At 37.6% G+C, this 21,033-nt stretch overlaps 1 protein-coding gene across 4 annotated transcripts in view; it reads right to left on the minus strand.

Annotated features, from left to right (window-relative positions):
- The window catches only part of ITPRID2 (ITPR interacting domain containing 2), a 39,155-nt gene that overhangs the window by 7,843 nt on the left and 10,279 nt on the right, over window positions 1-21,033 (minus strand). For 2 of the 4 annotated variants that reach the window (XM_035007604.1, XM_035007601.1), the window contains exons 9-16: window positions 13,173-13,245; window positions 9,108-9,196; window positions 6,536-7,747; window positions 3,517-3,594; window positions 3,310-3,437; window positions 2,774-2,924; window positions 1,453-1,518; window positions 288-752 (exon numbers count right to left, since the gene is read on the minus strand). In XM_035007604.1, the coding sequence (XP_034863495.1) occupies window positions 288-752; window positions 1,453-1,518; window positions 2,774-2,924; window positions 3,310-3,437; window positions 3,517-3,594; window positions 6,536-7,747; window positions 9,108-9,196; window positions 13,173-13,245 (2,262 nt within the window). The remainder of the gene's footprint in view (window positions 1-287; window positions 753-1,452; window positions 1,519-2,773; window positions 2,925-3,309; window positions 3,438-3,516; window positions 3,595-6,535; window positions 7,748-9,107; window positions 9,197-13,172; window positions 13,246-21,033) is intronic. The other 2 variants (XM_035007602.1, XM_035007603.1) reach the window with 2 other exon arrangements.

Raw genomic sequence — 21,033 nt, forward strand, 5'->3', positions numbered from 1 at the left:
ATTTCTATCTTTGAACAACTTCTATATATCTCCACTATCCACTAAGCCAAACAGATCAAATTCTTTATACTTATTATTTCACACTGGAGTATAAAATTTGCACAAATGCCATTAGAAACATATCTTAATAGACATGAGCTAGCTCAATGGGAAAGCTCTCTGAAAATTTAAAAGCTCTCTGAAAATTACTGAATACAGTGAATCAAAGGATTATCTTATAAATAATGTTCAAATAAAACCTCCTCCAACACATACTGCCAAATAAATTAAGCATAGATTTCACTCACCTCTCGTATGACTTGCTGCAACTCATCTTGCTCCACATTTTTATGCATTTCTCCAGCAGTTGGCATTAATGGGGTTTTTCCATTCCCTTCTTCCACTTCAGATTTAGGTCCCACAGCCTCCAAGACTTCTTCAGCTGCTCCAACTTCCTCAGAACTTTCCACATCTGGAGGTGTCTGAACAGAGCCCATTCTAGAAGGAGCAGTGGGTGTTAGGGCCACTGATGCTCGGAATACTTTCTTGCTTGGTACCAGATGGGTCTTAGGTTTGCCCACTGAGTCACCAGAAGGTACTCCAGTTCTTCTATTAGCATGAGATGGACCAGAACATACAGAAGATGACTCTGATGTTGCTTGGGAGAACACAGATTCTGAGCTTTCTCCAGGAGGAATTTCAAATCCCATTTCTCCAAGTCCCATGCCCAATTCAGACTTCAGATAGGACTGTTCCCGCATCAGTTCAGTGACCTGGAAGTCAGAAAAATTGCAATTCTTCTCTCTTGAAATTAAGACTGGTAGTTAAAAGATTAAAATTCTAGTTGTGATTACTGCCAAAAATCACTTAGCTTGTAAAGACATGATTCTAATTCATTCATTTAGTAACTACTCAATTTCATTTGCAAAAATGTAGGAAAATGTAAATTCATGGTGAGACAAAGCCATAAAATACATAACTAGATTATATGGTTGGACAAAACTTTACTTGTTATTGTATGGGTGTCCAAATTACTCGTTAAGGAATAGTAACTAGTGAAAAACAAAATAGCTAATCATAATGCTTTGGCACCCAAATTAACCACTTTCTTTAAAATATAATAAAAATCAGACTCTTGTTCAAAAAGTAGTCACCTTACAAATCCAACTACCTAAAGGACCTGGAAACAGACTGTGAAAGCATATTTCCTCTGGAGCATAAATTAAATACTTTTCATAATGCATTACATCCTTTACACCATAAAGATAAATCACCACTGCAATTAACTGGCTTTCTAGTGGCCTAAGATGGCAAAAGACTTTCAGAAGGGCCAAATTCACTTCCAATCAATTTAGCTACCATCCAATTCTGTATTTAAAAACAAAAACATTTCATCTACACTGGGAAAATTGTGTGTTTATGAAATGTTATTATCATTCCCTTCCCCAGTGATTTGAAAGGAGAGAGGCTTACTGGTTCCATTACATTCAATGGAGAAGGGCATGACAAGTTATCAGCGCTTCTACTGCCACACATTCCCTGAAAAAATAAGAACAATATGTATGTATGTATGTATAAATTACTTCTTCAAAATGCAAGTGTTTCACAATAAAATGAATTGGCTATTTATTGCCCTGAAACATTCTTTTATGTCACAAAGGTCATTCTCAACTGTCATGGGATCCTATAAAATGTGTTAATTCTGACTAAAGGTTCACAGGAGATGTTCTGATTCTCTGTTGTCACCAACAGGCATTTCTCAAAATAACAATTGAAACCTTTTACGGATAAGTGATAAGTGATAGTCTCACTCTATGCTACACATATATATGTGTGTGTAATACACATTCTTATTCTACTGATTCTTCTCCATATAGGTGCACATATATGTGTGTACGGAGTCATCTATTGTTAACAAAATCAAGCATGTGGTTCAAGTAACAGAAAAGTTCACTATTTCAACATTTCAAAACTGTATTTCATGACTGCAAAGATAATACCAAAAAATAATCAACTGCTAAAGTTTAAATTTCACTCAAAGAAACATTAGAAGTTTGAAAAGTGATACAAAGTATTTTATTCTCTTGGCTGTATGCATGTTTTCTGCCTTTAAAAAAGATCTCATTTAATTCCTTAAAAAATATAAAGACTGGCAAAGAATCCAAAATAAAGGAAAAATTTAAAAGGAATAGTTATTTATTCAAAGGCAAGAAGGGGAAAAAAGACTGAGTGAAATAGATATTTATGTTCTTGGCAGTTAGTTACAGGCAGTGATTAAAATCTAATTAGTCATATATTAACCCACTATCATTTTTCCTTTAAAACTCCTAAAATTTTGTATTGCTCCTTATTCTTTATTAAAAAAATATGATTGGGCGCCTGGGTGGCTCAGTCGTTAAGCGTCTGCCTTCGGCTCAGGTCATGATCCCAGGGTCCTGGGATCGAGTCCCACATCGGGCTCCCTGCTCAGCGGGAAGCCTGCTTCTCCCTCTCCCACTCCCCCTGCTTGTGTTCCCTCTCTCGCTGTGTCTCTCTCTGTCAAAAAAATAAAAAAAAAAAAATCTTAAAAAAAAAAAAATATGATTAAGATTCTTCAGTATTTTTCTAAATATACTAAATAAGAAAAGAATCACAACTTGCACATTCAGCTGATCTGTGGGAAAGGTTCCTTAAACATTCTGCTTGCCTCAATACCATTAAAATGTTTTAAAATTAAGGCACTGGTTCTGAATGATGTGGAACACGATACATAAGTCCTAAGTGAAAACTGCTGACAAGCCCCAAGGCGCCATACCATGAGGGCTGAGGAGCGGAAGGGAGAAGGCATGCGCACAGCGCGGAACTGCTCCTCCAGGGCCAGCAGGCGCTCCTCCAGCTGCAGTTCCAGGTCCTGAAGTTCCATGCGGACCGAATTTCTCAAACCCTGAAGCTGATCGACTTCATACCTATCGGTGTGATGAGAGGCACAAGGTTGAAAAAAGCGGTTTGGAGATTTCACATTCACCACTCTCTCACAAGCCGTTAGAAGGTACTGAAATGGCCAGTTCTAAAAATTAGCACGACAGCAACTGCCGCAGGTGACCAGTAGGACAAATGGTCTTTCTTCCTCTACCCTCTCCCCCAAATATTCCAGACTAAAAAACAGAATACAACCGCCGTCTTCCTTAATACGTGAAAACAGTTTAATTAGTAAAACACTATGCCTAAGTTTATTTACAGTGATTCACAAAATAAAAGGTACACAGCACTAGACATAAAACCAAAAAGGTGACAACGCTTTTTTGGAATGAAAAATATTTTGAGTTACATTAAGACAAAATGAACTTTTACCTTTCCTCCTCAGTCATATGATGATAAACCATGGTTTGCTGACGCAGCATTGCCAACTCTAAATCCATCATTTGCGTTCTAAATAAATTCAGGCTCCGCCTCATTACCTGGAGTTCCTGAAAAGTATTCTAAAATACAATATGACAAAATTATACCTCTAAATCACATAAATTACTTTGTAACACAAAGATCTAAGTAAGAACTTACTTCATATAGAGGTAGAACAGATGATTTCTGAGTGCTATACACAGCAGCAGCAAGATCAGGTCCTCTCGTCATAGGGTACTTTAAAAAAGTGGAAGTATGATTACAAATCAATGTTAAAGTGGTTACTTCCAAATTATCTAAGGTGTTAAAAAGGTGGAATTTGGGACCTATATAGTTTTCTCTATGAGGCAAAAAACAAAACAGAACAAAAAATAACCAACAACAACCAAAGAAATCCCACTTCACTTTGTAAGCAGGAACCAAATCAGTCCTCAGTGCCACCCAGATTACCCCTATCTGTTTCAGGTATAAGTCAGCCTATATGGAACATGTATCATTTCAATCTATGCCTTACAGAACTTCCCTCTTGCCTTGAGAAAGTAGAAAACAAGAACAAAACTAAAAAATATAGAAGTGATAGCAAATTCTGAGATTACAGGAAATTACTGAGTTGGCTGGAGAGAGTAGCAAGTGGTTATCATACTTATTCATAGACATTTAAGCATCCACTATATGTCACTATTTTAGACAGTGAAGAAAAAAGACAAAAGGAAGACAAAAGGCATTCCTAGCCTTCAAGTGTTCTCATGGTGTAAGAAAAAAAAAAGAGAGAAGTGAGAAAAAACTTACAATGTTCGGGTGGGGGAGGGGAGTGCTATGACGAAACATACAAAAATCTAGATTAGGTGAATAAATGATCCCAGCACTGGTGACACCTGAGCTGAGCCTTAACAGTAAACAGCACTTGGTCAGGCAAAGAAAGGCAAGGGCAGGGCATTCCAGGTTCAAAAACAAAAACAGTGGCATTTGTAACAACAGACACCTAGGAACACACACCTACTTAGAGGCCTGCGTGCAGTCCAACACAGCTGGTGCACACACACAAAGAATGAGACTGGAGAGACAGGCAGAGACCAGGTCAAGAACAGCATCTGTCTCCTCGGGGTTGGGGAGTGGTGAGAAGATTAATTAGCTGAGCTACTGATGGGGCATCCAAGAAGAGATGACCACACCCAGAGCAGAGTAACAAGCTGGTCTGGAAAGGTACACCATGAGGGTGTAGCAGGACAGAGCCCTGGAAACCCCGTGTTTCACATAATGACAGCTGAAAGGTTGGATATCTCCCTCACAGATAAAACTAACTACGATTTATAAAGAGGAAGAAGAAATACCCACATTTTGGTTAGACCAGAAATCATTAGGAGACAGTTGTCATAAGAATAAAATCTGTATTTAAAAGAAGGTATACTTGGGGCGCCTGTGTGGCTCAGTCCGTTAAGTGTCAGGCTCTTGGTTTCGGCCTAAGTCATGATGTCAGGGTCCTGAGATGGAGTCCCACACTGGGCTCCATGCTCCGTGCTCCGTGCAGAGTCTGCTTGAATTCTTTCCTCCCCCCTCCTCCTCCCTGCCCTTCTGCCAATCCCCCCATGCTCAATCTCTCTCTCTCTCTCTCTGAAAAATAAATATTTAAAAGAAGATATACTTTACTACATAACTTAAGAAGTTGCGACTTGGGGTGGCTGGGTGGCTCAGTCAGTTAAGTGTCTGCCTTCGGCTCAGGTCGTGATCCCAGGGTCCTGGGATGGAGCTCCGCATCTGGCTCCCTGCTCAACGGGGAGTCTGCTTCTCCCTCTCCCTCTCCCTCTGCCCCTCACCCGCACTCATGCTCTTTCTCTCTCAAAGAAATACAATCTTAAAAAAAAAAAAAAAAAGGCTGCACCTTTCGGGGAGCCTAGGTGGCTCAGTCAGTTAAGAGTGTGACTCTTGGGGCGCCTGGGTGGCTCAGTCGTTAAGCGTCTGCCTTCGGCTCAGGTCATGATCCCAGGGTCCTGGGATCGAGCCCCGCATCGGGCTCCCTGCTCTGCGGGAAGCCTGCTTCTCCCTCTCTCACTCCCCCTGCTTGTATTCCCTCTCTCGCTGTGTCTCTCTCTGTGAAATAAATAAAATCTTTAAAAAAAAAAAAAAAAGAGTGTGACTCTTGATTTCAGCTCAGTTTGTGATATCAGGGTCTTGAGATCAAGCCCCACATCAGGCTCTGTGCTCTGTTGTGGAGTCTGCCTAATATTCTCTCTCTCCTTCTCCCTCTGCCCCTCTCCTCCCTCCCTCTCTAAAAAAAAAAAAAAAAAAAGAAGTTGCAACTTTCATTTTTACTTTCCTAGTGGCTTCCTGTCTATTATGTCATCATAAGAGATCTGTTACATACATTCTAAGCCTCCTGATTCCTAGCTGAACACTGTGATCATTACATTACACTGCCATTTTCATTTCCTCACTGTCTAAACACAAGTAGCTTGGAGAGAGATTTAGGAAGGAAATGTGAAATGCAAACCTAAAGACAATTTAGTTATTTTCAAAGCTTTTTTGGGGAATTATTTCCAGCCCACTTAACGTATCTGAGAGCAGTAATTTTAAAAGTGACAAGACACACAGACTATCCTTATTCAAATTCACACTTTACCTGATTTTTTTTCTTTTCTGGAGTAGTTCCAGTCTCTGAACCCAGTGGAAGCAGACTCGTTCTGTGCCAGGAGACCAGCACCAGGAGTCAGGAGATGGAGGGGAAAGCTTAGTCAGAGAGCATGAGCAGAACCAGGAGAACGCACGGCGACACAGAAGCTGAGGGGAGGGAAGCTTAGAAAGGAAAGAGGCGGTAAACACAATCAAATGGCAGAGAAAAAGAGAGAAAGTATTTGAGAGTGAAGATTTTTTTACTAATAGGGACAACCTAAGAAAAAGACCATGGAGAAGAGGCTAAAGAAGGGAGGCTATCTAATGAGCAAAATATCTTCTCTGGAAGGGAGGGAGATTATGAACAGAGAAATCAACCTTGTTCAGGACTAATTACAGCTACTCCCTTGAGACAGGAGGACAGAGTATAGGAGGAGGGCAGGTACCCATAAGTTTAGGCATGTAAGAAAATGAAGCTGAAGTGGATCACGCCTGATGGGACTTAGTTTCTCAGTGAATTAAGAGGTGCTCAGAGCAATAAAAGAAAAAAAAAGGTATTTTTTTCTCATACCTGTGAAAGATTCTGCAGTGAGTTTCTAATATCATGCAATACTCTTCGCAACTGCATTTCGATGGCAGAAGGAGGGTTCACAGAACACGCTCGGTAAGGGTAGGCAGCATGTCTATGCGAGTTAGGACACCCGAAAGGGGCAGTGAAGGCACTACAGGTGGTGCCTGATATGCTGGGAACACTGTGAGTGCTCAGAGTTCTCATGTGCTCACACAGGGGCCTCTCCTGCCACTCGGAGTGGACAGAGTGAAGAGAACAGGCGGACTGAGATACAGGCGCCGGAGCATACAGTGAACAGGTAGGAGTCCTTCGATGATGGCATTCCTCCGGCCGGTTCACCTCGCTCTGAGGGGCTGCTTCTTTCTTCACAGGTGACGGAGAGATGAAAATAGTGGATTTAACTAAAGACTGACCATCGTGCTCGATCACCTCTTTTCCTAATTCCTGTTCCTCTTCAGGTGTGTACTTATAGGTGAAGGAAGGTGGACTGCATCTGGTCTCCTTTCCTGGGGACAACCGGACATTGACAGAGGATACAACTCTTACTGGGCTCAATAAGGTGGTTGGTAAAGACTGAGACCTTCTTAGAGGATAGCCAGCTTTTGCAAATAAGTACCTCTGTTTTAAGAGATCTTTCGATTTTATCAAGCTACGCCCTACTCTTTGATGAGACAGACTGCAAACCTTCATTTGAGCTCTTTGCAAAGCTGTATTAACTCTGTCCACAGAAGAGGGAGGCCCAGTTGTATTTTCTGAGCCCTTCTCACTGCCTTTAGCTTCGAGAGAAGCCAGTGACTTCAGAATATGGTGTGTGGTATAGTGGGCAAATTCACATTCACTGCTTTTGTCCACATCACTTTCAGCACTTGCTTCCCTCAGCAGGTCCCCTGGCTGTGCTGGAGACAAATCCTCACTCGTTTCAGTAATCTCAGTAATGTGATCTCCTGTGCTGCAGGTGGGCTGCGTGTTTCCTGCATTCTCCACAGTCTTGCATTGGGGGAAATCCTGGCTATCTGGCCTTTTCTTAGCAGCAGCTGTTGCTGCCTTCTCTCTTCCCTTTGGGAGAGGGATGAGAGACTCCTCCTCTGATTCATTAAAATAAGGCTGATCTTGTGCTGTTGGTGTGACAAGGTCTTCACCAAATGAGGTGACTGTTGTCTCACTATCACAGCTATCAGCGCTACTCCCCATGGCCTGCAAGGACTCGGGAACCTGTGAAAGGAAAACACGTAGGAAGATGAAGAACTCAAGTGGTAAGTATCATTAACAAAAATACCAACTGATGTGATCCCTCTGTATTTTCAGGGTCTCCCACCTTGGTTAGGGCCCTGGTACTAATCAAAACTGCTTTTCACTGCCCCTAATTGGCAACCCCTCCACTTTCCCACAAAGATTATTCCAGAACTTTACTATTTTTCATAGGTCCCCATTTCCTTTTCTTCCAACACATGACACTGAATCACTGAGAAGATGGACAAACGTTTCTTAACTTTCTTCCCTAACATCTACAAATGTTCCCATACCTCTCCCCACTCCTCTCTGTTCTGAAAGAAAACTGTCCTTTTTTTCAAAGCTAATCCTCCAATCTGTGCGTCCAATCACATCCTCTCTAGGACTAGGTATCACTTCACAATTTTATCCCGGATTTTTCTGCCTCTTAGAGGTAGACTGTCCTCTTAGAGCTCTTTCCCTTAGCCAAGCAACTTCTCTGAGTCACTCCCATATGAGAAAGGCACAAAGACCTATCACCCTTATTTGAAAAAGGAGTCAACATTCCTATCTCCTCTTCCTTATCATTGACTTAATCTCCATTCATGCTTCTGCCTCATTTACTCCCTCAGAACCACTCAAACACTCACTTTCCAAAAAGCCAAATTCTTATCTTTCCACGCTCATGTCCACAGATTGCCTTTTAAAAAAAGGCTCTCCAACTCCCAGTTCTTCTGCCCACTGGATTATTCTTTCTGAGTCTCTTTCTCTTGTCCGTGTATCCCTCAAGTACGATGTTCCTAGAGGCTCTTTTGGGTTCTCTTTCTCTCTTACTCCACTTTTGTTTAAAATTTGCTTATAGATATTTTAAACACTTTCAAGATACTTGTGTATCTTTGCATACAAGGGTTCCACATAAACTCCTTAAGGATAAAGATGTGCCTGTTATCTGGGTTATCTAACACACTCTAGCATAAAAGTCACATAATATTCAGCAAGCTACGTAACACAATTATTGTTAATTAAATAAACAAAACAATTACGGTAAACTACAGAAACAATTATGGGAAAACAGAAGAAAAATGCCAAACAGAATAACGATCAAAATAACCTGTTTACTGAAAGCCCAAAAATAAAGAAGAAGAAACTCTCTTTGTTTCTAATGTTCAGTCAGAGAGAGATGTATAATTAGTGAAAACGAAAACCTGTAGTCAAATGCTTAGATAACATCTACATCCTGGCATTTTTATTCTGCCATTTGAAAAATAAAGATTAGACAGATTCAGTCTTGAAATATATAGTTACTGAAAAATCACCAAAATATGAAGTTAATCACAGTGCCTACTACAATAGAAATTTTTACCTGAAGATGATTGAGGGAGAGGCAGTCTGTCGAATCTTCAGCAAAACCACTGCTATCAGAGTGCTGACTTGCAGTACGTAATAGATGATCTACCAAAAGAAATGTCGTTAGGCAAAACTGCTAAATATGACCGCACTGAAAAGAAAATATTACACATATATGATTCCTAACAGATTCACATATTGATTTCTTCTTCAACAAATATGCATCACTTATGCAAAATGGGGCTTCAAAGCACAGGAGGTTAACTCGAATTCATCCCAAAACGGAATCAGGTCTATCAAAAATACTCAGCATTCAGTTGCTAATTAAGTTCCAGTGTTAATATATTTTGGTAAATCCAATTAATGTCTTATCTTTGGAGGACAACTGGCTGAAATAAAGAATAATGCTAATAAAAATAGAAATCCCAAAGTAAACCACTTCCATTAGTAGATATGTAAAGATATTTAGCAGATGAAATTAGAAGTTTAAATGTAGTGTGTAAAAAGTTCTATTATTTTCCTAATAGAAAATAAAAATATAACTAAGGTGCCAATAAATTAACTAATTCGCATGCCAGAGTACTTAAATGTTTCTGATATTCCAAATGATGCAAACATTTTTAAGTCATGAAACGATGATTTCCTAACAACTGCATGAAATTCAAATACATTCAACTGGTACATAATATTGTTAATCTTATAAAAACCCTGTCTGGTTTTTGGCCTGAAAACTCTAATTCCTGGTTAGTATAACCTAAAAACACTTCTTAAAGTAAAAAGGCCACCAAGAATGATCACATGCCCATCCACACTGTAAGTAGAGGAGAGACTTCACAGCTATTAACATTTACTAGGGGAGAAGCTTCATGAGAAGGTCAAGTTCTGCAGAACTTCAAAAGCAGCACGCTAAATAAAGTGTGTTTACCAAATCCACATTCAAGATTTGAATGACAGAACCTGGTAATATGTTTGAATAAAATCCAAAATCAATTAAAATTCACCTGACTTTGAAAATTATCCCACTGTAGCCTCAGGTTCAACGTAGAGCATCACAGAATAGCATAATTTTTTCTCATCATAATTTAGAATAATTCTGTAATATTGTTTTGAAGTTAACAAAACGCATAATGAGATATAAGAAACTGATCCCTACCTTTGGTAAGTCTAGGTAAACTGGAACAGTAGTGAAACTGAACTGGAATAAGCTGTTATCATAGGTACTAATTATGCATTATATCAACTGAGAGAATAATTAACATCTTACATCAGAGCAATTATCACCATAATTATGTGTTTGCATGTCTTTTTTTTTAGACTATGAGTCTTCTAAGACAGAAACCTCATTTATTCTATTTTATATCCCAGTACCTAGAACAATTAAACAATAAAAAATATTTGCTGAATGAATCAATGATAACTTTCTCCTTAAAGCAAAAATAAAATTAAACAGTCACTTGAAGGATTTAGAAGTGAAACTGCCTATCTGGTTGGGCAAAGGGCAAATGCTGGAGGGCCTGGGGAAGCGAATGACCAGCTCGGCTCAGGTTCTCTCTCTGAGTCCTGTTCAATCTGCAATGGACTACAGTCTGTGCTGAGCTCACCTCTGGGGTTAGCCCTGAGTTCACACACACTAGATCAGAGCGTAGACTACTCAGGCTTCAGAGCACGTGTTGGGCAGTAGAAAGAACAAGGAAGCCTGGGTTCAAGCTCCTACTTTATCACAATAAGCAATAACTTCTCTCCTCCACCAAACAAAATAGTTCTTCTATCTCACAGGGTTACTTCAGAAACTAAATAGGGTGTAAGCGAAACTATTCTGTAAACTGTAAATCACAATCTCTGTTCTTTAGTCACACATTTCACAAAAAACATAGTTCTCTGCAGAAAAAAGGTGGAATTAAAACCAATCAGACCTCTGTCCTAGCTGAAGAGATTAAACATTATTTCTAATAAAAAAACAGGAAGTTAGAGCAAAACATTAAAGTTAGAACAAAACAAAACTGAGCATTTGTATTTGTCCAGTATCATAAACAAACAGAACACTTGTATACTCCACAAGATTAAAGAAAATTTGTTCATCTCTAATAAGGAAAATGTTTGATTGCTCTCTCAATATAGCTTACTGAATGTCAGTTGTGACAAAAGTCGAGTCACTAAAACTCTCTAGGCTTCAGAATTTTTTTTTTTTTTTTTTTTAAGAGAGACAGAACAGGGGTGGGGGGGTGGGATTCTGAAGAGAGGGAGAGAGAATCTTAAGCAGGCTCCATGCCCAGCACAGAGATCAATATGGGGCTCAATCTCACCACCCTCAGATCATGATCTGAGCCGAAATCAAGAGTCAGATGCTCAAACAACCGAGCCACCCAGGCACCTGTAGGCTTCAGTATTAAATCCCAGGACTGGATATGAGATTAAGATTACTGTAACTTCGAAAGTCCTATGACTAAAGTGCAAAGTATTTTTATGCATATACTATATGCATTTTTACTAAACTTGTGAAATGAATACTTTACCAGAGATTCTAATTCTATCATCATTAACTAATCTAAGATACTTTCATATCACATTATTAAAATTTGATAGGCTATATTCAAAAATGATGAAAACACTATATTGTTCCCTCTCCCTCTCATGCAATATAAAACCATTTTATTGTTAATTTATACAAATGTGATTCATAAAAATGTTAACATTTTTACTTATACCACCAGAAGTAAGAGACTTCTTATTGGTAAGAGGGAGAAATTCAGATATGAATACAAACCACATTCTGTCTTTTCTACCACAAGGAGCCTGCTCTTGAAAGATCGTGAAATACTTATATACCATTTTTAATCCCTTTTTTTGACGCAGGGCAAGCTGCTTTTTCCAATGTATCCCATGTCAACCAAACTAAAGGAAAGAATTCCTTGATGACTGTGAACTGTTCTTATAGCTCAGAAACACATGCATATATTTATGGACTTAAAAAGGGGAAGAAAATTAAACAGGAAAGTTCTTTTTGTGTCTGACCAGAACTATAGTGACCTATCTTGTTTTTTAGTACCACAATGCAATAAAAGAAAAATTATATGCAAATTGTTCTTATAAAGTCATTTCAGAGATCAGAGGAGAATAAACATGCAATTTCCTATTCTAAGAACATACATATGAATCCTCGTTTAAAAAAACCAGGGTAGTTCAGCATGTGTAACCTTTAAAAATAAAGTCCTACCTTCAGTGGTCACTTTAACTTCTTTACTTCCTCCCTCCTTTTCTCTAAATCTCAAATGCTTTGTGACTTTAAACATCAGACATGTTTTTCTTGTTGCAAATTAAAAATGAAAGAAATGGATTCAAAGGTTCTTTGGTCAAATCAATAATTCAAGAGTACTACGGTATCTACAGCCACTCACCTTTGATCCATAGTTTGAATTTAACTTAACTAGCTTTAAGCAGTATTGAGAGATTGGTATTTTTTGCTAGAGGCATATTCATGTATATACTTAGGAAACATGTTTAAATAATGAAAAGCAGAGGCGGATAATACAAGTGTGTATTTTGGGCGCCTGGGTGGCTCAGTCGGTTAAGTGCCCCACTTGATTTTGGCTCAGGTCATGATCTCAGGGTTGTGAGATCAGGCCCCGCCTCAGATTCCACATGGGGCATGGAGCCTGCTGAAGATTCTCTCTCTCTCTCCCTCTGCCCCTCCCCACCTTGCTTGCACATCCACTCCCCAAAAATAAATAAATAAAATCCTTAAATAAAAAAACAACCATGTATTTCAATAATAACGATGTAAAAAGTAGGCCTCAATCTGTTGTTCTATCGCTTCCCATCCAGCCCTTATGCAGAGTTGAAAATAATTATGAGTACAAAGAACTGCATTTCAGGATAAGCAAACTAAAATTATGTTAGTGAACACAAAAGTCTTCAAGAGGGTACAAAAAAATTCTATAAACAAAGTATAATGAAGCATACATACCTGTGTCCTTAACCTTCTTTTTACACTTATAGGTACTCAAATACTGATAGATAAACACCTTTTCCAAATTAATTAATGCCACTTGGTAATGTGCTTGGGAACTATTAGTCTACTTACCTCTTTTTGACTTCGTGAGACCTAGCTGGTAAGCAGCTGGAACGTGAGGAGCTTCTCCCTCTGTACTTTGAACCTAAAGAATGGTTTTAAGTAGTTAAAACTTGAAAAATATATGGCAAAGAAGAATACCTCTTGATAATTATTAAACAAATCAACATAACTAAAAGTAGGTACCAAAGTTTTATATTTAAACAATGCAAAGCATCTTATCTCAAAATTGTGAGAGCGTCCCACATCTTTATTTTATAACCTATTTTCCAGTTAATGATAGGACTGCAAGTTTGTAGCTAGCAATGAAAAGTGACTACATGTATAAACTACTTCATTAAAAAAAAAAGTTGCTGGAGTGCCTGGGTGGCTCAGTCAGTTAAGCGTCTGCCTTCCATCAGGTCATGATCCCAGGGTCCTGGGATCGAATCCCACATCTGGCTCTCTGCTCAGCGGGGAGGCGGCTTCTCTCTCTCCCTCTGTGATCTCTCTCACTTTAGCACTCTCTCAAATAAATAAAATCTTAAAAAAAAAAAAAAGTTGCTATTAAATGAAACATAGATTCCTAAGAAATAGTTCTATAAATGTTAAAATTCAAAGTGTTAAGGCCAATCCAAGGATAAATGCCATGACTTTGCAGCAGATCACGACTGACACACAGTTCAGGCAATTACAAGTCTTGTGTCTTTAAAAAATTGTATATCATGCTCCCATTACAAAATTTTATAAAATCCCCAAAATTCTGAGCATCTCAAAAACCGCACTTGTATTAAGACTGCTTCATCCTAATATAAGTGGTCTTTTAAGACATAACTTGGGAGTTGTAAATAGAAAAGCATGTTTCGTCACAGAACTAAAATGTTGAAAGATCTTAACCATAAATCCTCCCTGAAGCCCATATTCAGAGAAGTTATCGAACCCAAAAAAAGTTTTTTTTTTTAATGATATTTTCCCCCCATCTGCACAACTACATAATCTAGGAATTTTCAGATTCTTTATTCACCACACCCATCCCATTCCCCAAATACTCAAATGTAACTAACTCTAAATTGAGATTAAACATTTGGAGAGGGAGAGACCCTAATTCCTAACACTACTCGGTAATGATTAGTACTTAAAATAACAAATAGCATCCTAGTAAAGTAGGCAAACTAGCCAAACAAGGTTTTCAACCTTGAACAAATGAGAAAGCAATTAGGAAACAGGTTTTAGGTAGAACCCTGGTAGTTTTGAGCTATGAACCCATCCATGAATAAGAAATATTCCACAGGAATGAGAGTGGAATGACAAACATGAAAAAAATCTCAAAGGTTAAAGATACTATTACCTAATTTAAAAACTGCTCTGGGGCGCCTGGGTGGCTCAGTTGGTTGGGCGACTGCCTTCGGCTCAGGTCATGATCCTGGAGTCCCGAGATCGAGTCCCGCATCAGGCTACCTGCTCAGCAGGGAGTCTGCTTCTCCCTCTCCCGCTCCCCACTCTTGTGCTCTTTCTCTCTCTCACACTCTCTCTCAAATAAATAAATAAAATCTTAAAAAAAAAAAAAAAAACTGCTCTGATTTGTGGTATCTTTGTTCTATACATTCCACGAATCCAAGGTTTATGAATCTTTTGAGAACTAAAACACACTGGTCTTTTAAAATCACCACCTATAAATTATTATGTAAAATAGTTTCTAACCTCTTTGTTATTACTGAAAAATTATATATATATTTTTCAAAGCAGCAGACATAAGTTCAACAGGAAAACCATTGTTATGCATGCAAGGAAACAAAATGCATTTTCTTTTTATATTCAACAAAAGGTCTATTATTAGTCTCTCCTCAAGCCTACCCTACTTCAAAGAGTTTTCTGTTAAAGTAAATATCAAACAGACCAAAGAAGTATAACAGAAATCCAAATGTCTCTTTAATTATATTCTAGGAATCTCAGTTTAGGCAGGGCATTATGATACACCAAACTATACTCTCTTTTTAAATGTAGAATTATCACATATTCTATTCCTTAGATTTATAAAATTAGTCACAAAATAACATGACTTTAATGAATATGTATCTTTAATATACTATCTTTCAAAATGCTACTCTATGGGAAAACAAAACAAAAACAAAAAACTACAAAAACTACAAACTCTTTAATTAGTTCAAAGAAAAGGGCCCTTAAAGAAAAGCTGAGAGGATCATCTTTTACTAATAAAACTACTAACGTCAGAATTCTTCTTCCCCCCTTACTCAATAAAATCATTAATCACTTGAAGACAGAAAACAAAACGACATGCTAGTGGTAACAGTTAAATTTCATAGCTTAGTATGTGTTATTACTGGTCACAGTTGTGTGAAGGAAAGCAGTCAAATTTGAGATGGAGTACAGCACAGAAAATTATGAAGCAAATAAAACTTGGATTTATTTATGTGGCAGGATACTCAACAGTTTCAAATCCTCAGTTGTGTTCTCGTCATTTGCTACAAATTGCCTTTCATTAAATTAATTATAGCTAAATACTGATAACTGAATTGAGTAATGGAAAATGGGTGTTCACTATACAATTTTCTTTGATCTCTGGGTTAAGTTTGAAACTTATCATAATAAAAATTACAAAAAAATGCTTTAAGGAGAAAGTTATCATTGATTCATTCAGCAAATATTTTTTATTGTTTAATTGTTCTAGGTACTGGGATATAAAATAGAATAAATGAGGTTTCTGTCTTAGAAGACTCATAGTCTAAAAAAAAAGACATGCAAACACATAATTATGGTGATAATTGCTCTGATGTAAGATGTTAATTATTTATATATTGGTGTTAATTATTTATTTTGAGATTTAAAACTGTATGAAAATAGCTTTAAAGTAAACCCATATTTAAAAGTTATTTCATTTTAAAAAATGTTTTAACAAAACATTTATTAAAACTCTATCTTTGTGAATCAATGTCCTGCTACCACGGCAGGCACCTTACTTTGGTGGGTTTTGTTTTTGTTTTTGTTTTTTTTAACATATCACATTTATCCTAATATACATCTTCCAGGCACAACACTATTGTGCTGTGTTCCATAGAGCTGCAATACATGGAATGTTCTAACTCAAATAACCCTTCTTCTAAGGTTTAAAGAGATAAGTATAGCAGTTTTAAAAAAAGAAAATCAAAACTGGAGTTTTAGAAATTCTAATTTTTAAGGACATCTCAAAAAATTCAAATAAAAGCATTTTCTTTTTTTTTTTTTTAAAGATTTTATTTATTTGACAGAGAGAGACATAGCAAGAGCAGGAACACAAGCAGGGGGAGTGGGAGAGGAAGAAGCAGGCTTCCGGCAGAGCGGGGAGCCCGATGTGGGCCTTGATCCCAGGACCCTGGGATCATGACCTGAGCCGAAGGCAGACACTTAATGACTGAGCCACCCAGGCGCCCGAAAGCATTATTTTTCTAAAGAAGTAGTATGGCACCAGATGACTTGAGTTTTTGTCCAATGTCTGACACTATCAGCGAGTCTGACCTTTACCAAGTGGTATGGTGTAGTCAAAAGTAGCAAGTTTATACAAAGACCTGAATTCAAGTCTTATTCATGCCACTTACTGGCTAAATGGCTTCAGATAGTTATCAGAATTATCTGGGACAATTATGTCAGTTTCTTTTAAACTGAAAAATAAAGACTAAAACTCCTACCTCACAGGTCCTTAGGATGATCAAATATTTTGCAACAGTAAAGTGGTAACGATTTACAACAGATCTCTCTCTGCTATCATCCAGGGACTCCCTACCCTGACATCCCTTTAGCCCCCCCCCAAGTAAGACACAGATATCAAAGGGAACATTACTATATCCCTCAGAAAGATGACAGAAAACCACTGCTGTCAAGTAATATCAAATGTTAGAGGAGGAAAAATGCTTCCTCATCTGTAAAAGGAGGAAACTAGAGAATGAATTCAAAGATCTCTTTCTGTGCTAGTTTATTATTCTGTATTTGTTGCAAATTTTTATTTAAAAAAACCTTTCAGGTTTTACTTACAAGGTTTATTTTCTACTGTCAGGTAAATACTTATATAACAAAAGTTAATTTAAGTCTTTTAGATAAATGTCAAATAAAATTTGGTGGTTAATTGGACTTCAAAGAGACATGGGTGCATGTATCATGTGTTAGAGTTCATATCCTATTGCATTCTATTCTAAGACACAATGCTTGTCTTCAAAACACAGTCAAATTTGAAAGGCCAAAGGAACAACTTAACTATCTGTCAAGTATCTGACTGATTTCAGATTATTTTAACTCAGGCCAATAAATAAAACAAAAAAGAATTCTGAAACTCAATGACTAAAAATAAGGAGATACAGTAGTTAAATCAACAATCAGTGTAGAGACAGAATTAGAAACACTAAGACTTCAGTAGCTTAAAAAATTATATACACTTCCAGTAATAATACCTCTATTTGAATATAAATTTATTTGTAGAGTAAGACACAGAACCCATTTACAGAAATAAACAGCTAAAAGCTCTCTTTCTTTTAAGTATGAGAAATTTTTCCTTTACACCTAAAAGATGAATAATTGCTTACTGAGTAGGATCATTTTGGTTTAACTGTGGATCCTTCATTCTATAAATCTATGGCTCTAGACTGCTACCAGGATGTATTTATTAAAAATAAGCTATTTTGGGGCGCCTGGGTGGCTCAGTCGTTAAGCGTCTGCCTTTGGCTCAGGTCATGGTCCCAGGGTCCTGGGATCGAGCCCCGCATCGGGCTCCCTGCTCGGCGAGAAGCCTGCTTCTCCCTCTCCCACTCCCGCTGCTTGTGTTCCCTCTCTCGCTGTCTCTCTCGCTGTCAAATAAATAAAATCTTTAAAAAAAAATTTAAAAAAATAAAAATAAGCTATTTTGAGAAGAACACAAGAATTATCTAGGAAAGTTATTAAGAATTAGAAAACTCGAGAGGAGGGTTTTACAACTTTTAGACACACTCAAACATTTTAAATAGTCTACAAAACATTTTTTTTATAAGGCAAACTGACTTCTAATTGAAAATAGTCTCTGGCCTTTATTTATCTTTTCTTAACATGAGAAATAATCACTCTCACTCTCCAAGGACTGAGTCAGTCTTGTCATCTATTTAATTCCCCTTACGTTGAAATATTTCCTGTCTTTGTTCCTGGTGACTGTCAGAGCTTACCTTTGCCTCAGAGGGATTAGGCAGCTTCATGCACAGAGTCAGGTCTGCAACATATTCTCCTACCTAGCTACCCAAAGCAGCAGGCATTCAGTTAATCTGTTTGAGAACTGGTTGACGGAGAGAAAGGGAGTGTCCTCTAACTTAACGTTTATTTGCTGTTTTTACAGGAAGAAAGTTCCCAATAGGAATCAAACCTCAAGGGAAAGGAGTCTAAAAGAAAAACAGCAACAACCTACTTTGAATGGGATCTAAAAGTTTGCTTCAGTAAGACTGTTCTCTTCATTTGTCAGTATAATTCAAGTCACACTTGGGAGGAGAGGAAATTAAAGAAACACATTATTTCCTTTCTTTACCCATTGTTCTGCAAGCTCTCTTTAAAGTTCCCAAAGGGATAAAAACACAGTTCTAGAAGGTTTTTATCCATGTTTTAAATACATCTGAAAAACAAGGATTCATTATCCTTAAAATTCCCCATATTTACAATGCAGCCATGGTTGATCATATGCATATATTCTTTTTTTGAAAACAAAAATCTATTATTCTTCAACCACCACATTACTTTCTTCATTAATTGCTTTTGCCAGTAGAGGGAGCAAAAAACAACAACAACAAAAACACCCCATACATTAAATTAAATGTTAACCTGCCACCAAAGCAGATCTCTCTAGTACTTTACAAATGTTTTACTTTATTTTTTTTTATTTTTTTTCAAAGATTTTATTTATTTATTTGACAGAGAGATAGACAGTGAGAGAGGGAACACAAGCAGGGGGAGTGGAAGAGGGAGAAGCAGGCTCTCCGTGGAGCAGGGAGCCCGACGAGGGGCTCAATCCCAGGACCCTGGGATCATGACCTGAGCCAAAGGCAGACGCTTAACAACTGAGCTACCCAGGTGCCCCACTTTAAAGACCTTCTGTGTATGACAGCAATAATTTTAAAAATATATGGTTTAAAATTCAGGAACCCTAGGAATTAAAAAGCAACGTCTAAGAGTGTCTTCTCATCCGAGTCACCAGTATCAGGTTTGCAAATATCTAACATAATCTGTTTAAATTTTCATACTCTGCTATTAAGTTAAAACAAGGAAACCCACTGACATATCTGACTGTCACAGAAGAGGGGCCCTAATGAAGGGCAAGTAGTTACACTTTAATTCTTAATGGTAGGACATGTTCAGACCAAAACAAAGTCAAAAGGAATCAAACAGTGAAATAGAACAAAAAGAGGCTTTAATTTATGAAGTAGTCATCTTATGAACTTATAATGAGAAATATATTAGAAACTAAATAGGAGAGATATAAAGAATATGTAAAGGAATAAAGGGAAAAGAAGCTTACAAATAAACTATTTCAAAGGGCCGCTCCTCTCCCTTTTCATTTTTTAGTTAGAATTAAAATATTAAAAGATAAATTCAAAGACCACAAAGAAGATAAATAGCTGTATCAGCAACAGAAATTCTGCAATAAATGAAAAATCTTCACTAATGTGAGAGGTAAGTATTTACCAAGAGGACATTTATGGGCAGAATCAATTATCCCATTTTCCAACTCCCTAAAAATATGGCATGTGATTCTAAAATTACTGGGAGTAACTACTATATTACTAATGCTATTCTGTAATAAATTTTAAAAAGAAAATTGCACATTATGTAATTTCCGGTCGTAACTCTTCAACAGTATTCATGTGCCTCAGTTTCCTCATGTGTAAAATAAGACTAGCACTGCCTGCCTCACAGACTAAAGAGAAAAGTAAGGGCCTGGTACAAGTGCCTGCCACAAGGTAGGTCTTGATAAACGTCAGTTTCCTGTCTCCAGCTATGCAGTGCCAATCATAAGTATTAGCTCTGGCCATTCAAAAGTAGTTTTAGTTGACCTCATCGAAATGCATCTCTTTATCTTGCCCAATTTGAAATTTATGTAAATGAAGTAATATCTCTAGGTAGGAATAAAAAATAACCAAACATTGGTCTTCTGGGCTTGCAGAAACCATATTCAGTGGTGTTTCAAACCTTCTTTCTTGAGGTTCCCTATCCTCCCCTTCAGAAACATAGTATCTTCAGGTTCTTTCCAGTCCCATGCCAAAACCTATCCTTTTCAAAGCCTTATTCATACTTAACTTATCCTTTCCACTAAGATACTTTGAGAAAAGTGTGCCCAAAGGCACATAGCTATTTAGTGGCAAAAAAAGAACTCAAACTTCTACTTGATTTCAGAGGCTGTGTTTTTAACTATTATGCAATATTGATTTTAATTTAAATATAATCTCTCAGAGGGCGCCTGGGTGGCTCAGATGGTTAAGCGTCTGCCTTCGGCTCAGGTCATGATCTCAGGGTCCTGGGATCGAGTCCCGCATCGGGCTTCCTGCTCCTTGAGAGCCTGCTTCTCCCTCTGCCTCTCTCTCTCTCTCTGTCTCTCATGAATAAATAAATAAAATCTTAAAAAAAAAAAAAAAAAAAAAATATATATATATATATATATATATATATAATCTCTCAGGGCTTTCTCAGGGCATCAAAATCTTAAACTGAGAGAGAAAGGGGGTTAAAGTTCAAGTATCATCAGTGAATGACAGAGGATCTAGAGGAGCTGATGAACTCTCACATTACCCTGGCGATGCATAGTCCTGTGACCAATTCTTGGTTGGTGAAACACAGAACTAAAACTTGAAAAGTCAAAATTAGGAGGATTTTCTTCTAGTATAAATCTATTAGCTAC

This window comes from Mirounga leonina, unplaced genomic scaffold (assembly GCF_011800145.1).
Source record: "Mirounga leonina isolate KUSES-001 unplaced genomic scaffold, KU_Mleo_1.0 Mir_151, whole genome shotgun sequence".
Taxonomy (NCBI): Eukaryota; Metazoa; Chordata; class Mammalia; order Carnivora; family Phocidae; genus Mirounga; species Mirounga leonina.